Genomic DNA, 6622 nt, shown 5'->3' on the forward strand with positions numbered 1-6622 from the left:
ACATTTATAGTCTGATCAGCAGTTAATAAAGATTCCCATTTCCTAGATCCTTACTACATTTGTTGTAATTTGGTTTCTTGGTGCTAGGCAAGCTGACCAGAAGCCTAACTGGAGTGACAAGAAGTTGTGAGCTGTCATGTGGGTGGTGGGAATTGAACCCAGGTCTTCTGCAACAACAGCCAGTGCTCTTAACTGCTGAACCCTTAGTCTCCTTTTTAAATAATTTTATTTTATTTATAATGATTTTTAATAGGTCTTTGCATAGTCATAATTTAGTGGCTATGGTAGGGAACACACTATATACACATAACTGCAATGGACTGGTGTCTACTGGTGTCATAGCAAACAAGGATTTGGTAGACAGTGAATAAACACATCCCATGGAAGAGAACAGGAACAATAGTTTTTGTATACAATACAAGAGGGTATTAATCTGGGCAGTAACTAGAGAACTGCCTGCAGCCTGGGGATGGGGCTTTTTAAAAAATTATTTTATTTTTATAAATTAGTTTAGTTAGTTTGTGTACCAGCTGTAGCTCCCTCCTTCATTCCCTCCCAATCTCACCCTCCCTCCCTCATCGCCTACCATGCCCCTCCCCAAGTCCACTGATAGGGGAGGTCCTCCTCCCCTTCCCTCTGGACCCTAGCCTATCAGGTCTCATTAGGACTGGCTGTATTGTCTTCCTCTGTGGTCTGGTAAAGCTGCTCCCCTGGTAAGAAGATGGGGCTTTTAAAGAAGCAAATACATTAAAATAATGCCTCTCCTTGGGGCTGTAATCCATTAAGACTGGTGTTTTTATATGAAGGCGAGATTAGGATTCTGACAGACAAATAGAGGAAGATAGTGGGAAGACAAAAACAAGAGGGCCCTCTGCACACCAAGGAGAGAGCCCTGGGAAGACGGCATCTTGCCAGTACCTGGTCTTGTATGTGTAGCCTTTAACTCTTTGAGGAAATAAGCTTTTGCATCTCATGCCACTCCTATTGGCATGTTGCTAAGTCAGCTCTCACAAATCTGTAGACGTAGGGAAGAAAGGCTGTAAGCTTAATGCTTCTGTCCTTTGCTTAAGCAGCACTGAAATCTATTTGAATTATGTGTGTGCTGATCATTGAAAGTGCTGTCCATCTGAAAGTTCTCCAAACACTGATTAGTATTCAGGCAGTCACCCCCACAGTCGTCGTGTTGATAAAAGTAGATTTCCTCAAAGCTTACAGCTATTGAAACAAAACTAGATAGTGAAGCCTTGAATCCATAACAGAAACCAGTATTTGTTTATAGAAATGAAATAGTTCCCTCAGCAAGAAGTAACCCAGCACTTCAGCATTAATAATTACTATGAAATTATAAAGCACATTCAATGTCTTTGATTACTGTGCACTATTTTTTATTTGTAAGTGAACTCAACCAAAACTTGATATCTTAAATACTACTGAACATATTTTAATTGCAAATTATAATTTTAGGTGTTTTTTTTTTTTGCAGAGAAAAATAAGAAAAACCTTGAAATTTAAAACTATTATATTAAAGTAAAATTCAGTATAAAAAGTAAAGGTTGGCAAGGTACAGCAACAGAGCAAAAGTAACACTGGAAAAACTGTTCTTCTGTGGAAGAGTCTATTTCAGTGTTTTCTAAATAGATTCTGGTGTCACATTACTGTGCCATTGACATCCCATTGGAAACACTTAACAGAATGATGCAATGGTTTTATTTTAAAATGCCAGTATTTACAGTGAACTAGAGCTTACATCATTTCCAACTTTTAAAACTAAGGGTAAAAAGTTGGGATGGCAATTTAAAAACACAATAGAGGTTACAATTCCATGATTCCCTCATATTATCTTCCTCCACATACTGTCAAATCTATCTGAGAGTGATCATGACAGAAATGCAGAAAAAACAAAGAGCTCACGAGAATTAAGAATGTATAATGTTTTATTGTAAAAAATAGACAGACTTTAATGTCCTTTAACAGGAATATCATTGCAACAGACTCTGTAAGCCATTAATTACTATTTTGTGAGCCAAATAGGCAAGAGAGCCAATGAGAACTGTTAGGGGGAAAAAGCTCGATGTCCATGCCTGAAGTCTCACCATTCTCCCAGGTGTGGTGGCTCAAATGGCTACAGAAATACAGGGACTTTCAAAACCCTGAACGTCTGCAAACTTACAAAGCAATAGGGATTGCTCTATCCGCCCAGTCCTATGAAGACCGGCTTTGCAGTGCCTGTTCAAGCATCCAAGGAGCACAATTTGATAGAACACCTGCTCACTGGGACAACGATGCATTAGGTCACCAGCAGGACTAGTAACTGCATCAGGCTTGATTGTGTAAGGTCATGATGAAAACATCTGTCCCAGCCATGCTGGTGCCTGAAGTGTATGAGAGAACTCATACTAAAAGCCAGTAGACCTGAATTCATTCCTTTCCATGACCCAATGATGAACAGACCTTGCTGAATGGAGCAGAGTGATGTGGAGGGTAAATTATCTCATGGCCATAAAAACAGAAAATTACTTAAGAACTCAGGATAAGGCAAAACCCATCCCAAACGGGTCGTTTATTGTTTCCTAGGAGTGGGCATGGAATATGGTGGACAGAGCCTGGATGTGTGCAGTGGTCATCTTAAGTTCTCAGGAGTTTCCCAGAAAAGGCCAGAGGTGAGCCAGCACTGATGTGGCGAGATGCTTCGTGAAGCATCTTACTGGCACCAAGCAGCAGTGTTACCAAGCGGACTCGAAAGGAGCAGCATCTGAGGCTACTCTTCTCCCTCTTTACAGATGTGTAATCATTATTTGTTCAATCCAAATCAACTACATGCAGAAAGCGAGTGTGTCACCTTTATTTTTCTAATCAAAGACAATATGAAAAAAGCGACATTCAACAGTTGATAATGAGGAAAACCAGGTTGATGTGATACGACAAAGGCCCTGGAAGTTATCCTGTCCTCATTTAAATATGATGTACGCCTTTTGTCCCTTGGGCACAGGTGTGGGGAGAACACTGGGCCAGAAAGCCATGCTCTTGTTACTGTGCTGTTTACTCACTCTCTAAAAGGTGATGTTTTAATAAACCTTATCAATGTAACTGTACCCTGTTGTGTAAGGATTCTTTAAATTCAAGTGGGAATCTGGTGATGTGGACCACTATGTTATTTGGATGGGCTGGGCATCATCTGGTAAGGTCCTGTCATTGTGAAGATCACCCTGTGAACAGGGAGAGGAGAAGGGGAGAGGGCGGGAACAGGGAGGGGAAGAGGGGCAGGGAGATGACAATGACGACAGCAAGCCCTGGACATCTGACAGTCAAATTAGGCAAAGTGGCTCTTTTTCTGTTACTAAGACAACCTGGTAAATATTAGACCAAATATAAAATTGAAGTGGATTGCTTCTTTTTCTTCCTTATTCCATTCCATTCCATATGGATATATAGATATGGACAATTTCTCTCTTGGATTATGTCTTGAAAGTAATAGTAGCAGTAGTAATAGTGATAATACTACTGCTAATAAATTCGTTATGGGCGAGGAACCCAGAAGGAAGCTGGCCTAAATCTGGGCGTTCTCGGTGAGAGCAGGCAGGCAAACTACACATGAGTGATTGAGCAGCTTCAGAGGTTTATTATCCACTCATTAGAGAACTTTCATTGTTTTTCCCTCCTTAGCACTCTTCAATGACTGTCGTTCCAATCAGAGAGTACAGTTTTTTCTTAACAAGTCGAAATCCTGAGCTGAGGATCAGAGTTCGCCTAAGGCCCGACGAGAAGCGACCTCTGCTAAAGAAAAAGTCCCTGAGGCTCGTCCATGAGCAGTTCTCCTGCTTAAACACAAGCGTCAGCTCAAAAGTTGGCACCACGCTAGCATCACACACAATCCTATCCAACTTTTTACATACATTTTCAATTTCCAAGTTCACGTGCATAACACAGCCTCGGAGGCCGCAGGGCTCCGTGGAGGAGAGCCGCAGGACATCTCGAGCAATTCTCTGGGTCAGTTTCTCGGGGACCAAGACCTTGGAGCAACCGAGCTTGGTTTGCTTTGACTTGGACAGACAGTTCTCCAACATTTTAACCAAATTCTGGCATGTAGTTTCTTCAAATACCACCTCGTTGAGGTTGGGCTCAGGGACAACATAATCCCAGTAGTCGAAATCTGAAAGAAACCAAAGTTTAAGAAGAGAGGAGCAATGTCTTCTTGACATAGTAAGACTGTTCACTTCTAGCTTCTGGTTTTGATACTGCTTTCTAAAGCTTACCCCACTTTGCTGTTAACCACGCGGGCAACAGGACAAGAGCCGTAACCTTTCAAGGCTGAAAACTTATCTGCGTACTAAAGACTCTCATCAATAATGTGGATAGGTCTAAACAACTTTTGGAATTCCTGTGTCTACCCATTGCCCTGAAGATTATGCAGCAAATATCTACCCAAGATTACTAGTGATTTCCTTTCTCGCTTGCTCTCTCTGTAGGGTTTTCCAAGTTTATTTTAGTATTTTCATAGAGAAGATGCAGAACATCTGGAATAAAAATCATTACTTTCGCTTAACAAAGTACTGTTGAATGCCTTTAAGTAAGTCCATCATCGTACCAAAGATCTACCAGCTTTTTATTTTTCTTTAAAAAGTCTTTACTAGAATGGCCCGAAGGCGCAGTTTTAGCTCTGACCTGTTGGATTGATTCTCACAGAGGAGGGGCTCTCTGAGGTCCACGAGGTTATTTATAACTGGGCTGGGTAGGTTTTTCTTAGCTGAGCAAAACAAAACAGACCCAGGAAAACAAAGTTAGGTTTGCTCAGAGGAAAAAAGATAGCTCTGCGTTGGGTCACCTATCTTCCAAATTAATCCTGCTCCTTGGCAGGCTGCCACACCACGATGCCCACAGACCTTAACTTCCACTGGCTTTCGACTTCATGTGTTCACTTGGGTAATTAAAAAAATTCCTACTAATAGACTCCAAATTATATCTGTATTTTTATCTGTATTTTATCTACAAGGAAAGCAGACACTTTGAGAGTTTTAATTTTATGTTATAGACGAGGGGGATCTAAAGACCTTAAACTATTTAATCTGTGCCCACAACACTCTGATAGTAGAGTTGCCTGTTAAATTAAAAACTGACATTTAAGGTTGCAAATGATGACTCGTGTAGAACCAGAGCTGTTCAAGTTTTCTTCTGACATTAAGAATGGCAGAGTGGGTACCTTCCACAACAGAACCTTACTTAGTAATGGAAAGGAACACATTGATGAGGAGGATACAGCTCCAAAGTATTAAGCTGTGGGAAAGCAAACCGAACTCAGAGGAACACATATTGCATTATTTTCTAACACTCTAAAGCAAAGTTACTAGTAACAAAACTCTGAAGGATGGTTCTCAGGGGAAGAGAGGGATTAGATGGCAAAGGGGCAGGGAAGAATTTGGGAGGAAAACGTGGTGATGCTGGTTACACGAGTTAAATGCAAACCCAGATGTACACTTAATGTCCCAAGGCAGTGTTCTGGTGGGCAGACAATGCTGAGGAAGTTTAGAAAGACATCTCAGATGGATTTCATAGTCCTCTCTGTCTCTAGGAGGAAATGAAGTCCCGCGCTCTCAGACAGGGAAGCTTACGCTATCTAGAGAGGGGCCGCGAACTTCGGGTGGGAAAGAGGTGCACACCCGGGCGACTCACCACTTAGCAGACTCTCAGGGTGATAGCCACTGTCCAGCAACTCTGAAATGCTGGCCGGGTTCTTACTGCTCAAACTGCCGGTTGCAACCATAGTCAACGGCTCTGTTTCCCTCGCGGAGCAGAACGATCTTTGCCTAGGCGCTGGGAGGAAAAAGTGAGACAAGTTTGCAAAAGCACGCAAGAAGTGCACAAGCTCCTCAGAGTCCGGGCATCGCCAGAGCAAACTAGTCCGGGCACTGCCCTTCCAAAGGGAGGGACCAGCCTTGGTAACTCCACTTGACAAAGCTCTGGGAGCAGAGCCGCCAACTACAGCCAACAAGCTCAAAGTCAGTACGAGTGGGAAGCGACCCTGCCCACTCCCGCCTCCTCCCGCCGCTCACCTGCCGGGATTTCACCAGACGCCAAGCGGTAAACCGAGGCAGGCGCCCCGCAGTAGCCGGATTCTTGGACAGTGGGCCCCTGCGCAGTCTCGCAGCGAGCCGAAGGCTGCGGGGCACCGCGCCCACCAGCACAGGCTGCACCAGCCGCTCCTCCTCCGGAACAGAGAGCGCTTTATAGGTCCAGCCTCCCCGCCTGGCCGGCACGCCCACCTGCACCAGCCGACTGGCCCGTGCCCTGGCCCGCCCCTGCCGGGTCAGGTCGCATTTCAGTTCCAGTTACTAAGGCTGGGGCCCAGGCAGGAGTCTGGGAGTTGAAGATCAGCCTCGAGTTGGGTAGGCACCTGCTGTTTCCTGGGTAGGCCACTGGTCACCCTGAATGCAATTCACCTAAGGACCATTTCCCTTCGGCCACTAACCCAGATTCTTTGATGTGAGACCCTGCCCACAGCTCACGCGTGCTTATAGGCGCAGGCTGCCCAGGACTTGACTAAGAAGCTCCTCAGGCTGCAGAAAAGCTCCAGGTCCTGTTAGCCACGACCCAAGGCTTTGCTGTGTCATCCTGAATAAGTACTTGG

The 6622-nt window shown here is 44.1% G+C and overlaps 1 protein-coding gene across 1 annotated transcript; it reads right to left on the reverse strand.

The window, feature by feature from the left end:
• Positions 1 to 3596: 3596 nt before the first annotated feature.
• Ddit4l (DNA damage inducible transcript 4 like) lies at positions 3597 to 6259 on the reverse strand. The gene is made up of 3 exons (XM_021657288.2): positions 6048 to 6259; positions 5668 to 5808; positions 3597 to 4150 (listed from the first exon to the last, which is right to left on the reverse strand). Exons 2-3 carry the CDS (start codon positions 5756 to 5758, stop codon positions 3660 to 3662), a joined length of 582 nt encoding a protein of 193 aa, XP_021512963.1. The 5' UTR covers positions 5759 to 5808; positions 6048 to 6259; the 3' UTR covers positions 3597 to 3659.
• Positions 6260 to 6622: the final 363 nt, after the last annotated feature.

Source organism: Meriones unguiculatus, chromosome 10 (genome assembly GCF_030254825.1).
Source record: "Meriones unguiculatus strain TT.TT164.6M chromosome 10, Bangor_MerUng_6.1, whole genome shotgun sequence".
NCBI classification, from domain to species: Eukaryota; Metazoa; Chordata; class Mammalia; order Rodentia; family Muridae; genus Meriones; species Meriones unguiculatus.

Excerpts from the sequence above, each read along its gene's own strand:
- Ddit4l (XM_021657288.2), bottom strand. The coding sequence starts at position 5,758 with ATGGTTGCAACCGGCAGTTTGAGCAGTAAGAACCCGGCCAGCATTTCA. Across the intron at positions 4,151-5,667 it reads CCCTGAGAGTCTGCTAAGTG|ATTTCGACTACTGGGATTAT; the intron begins GTGAGTCGCCCG and ends GGTTTCTTTCAG.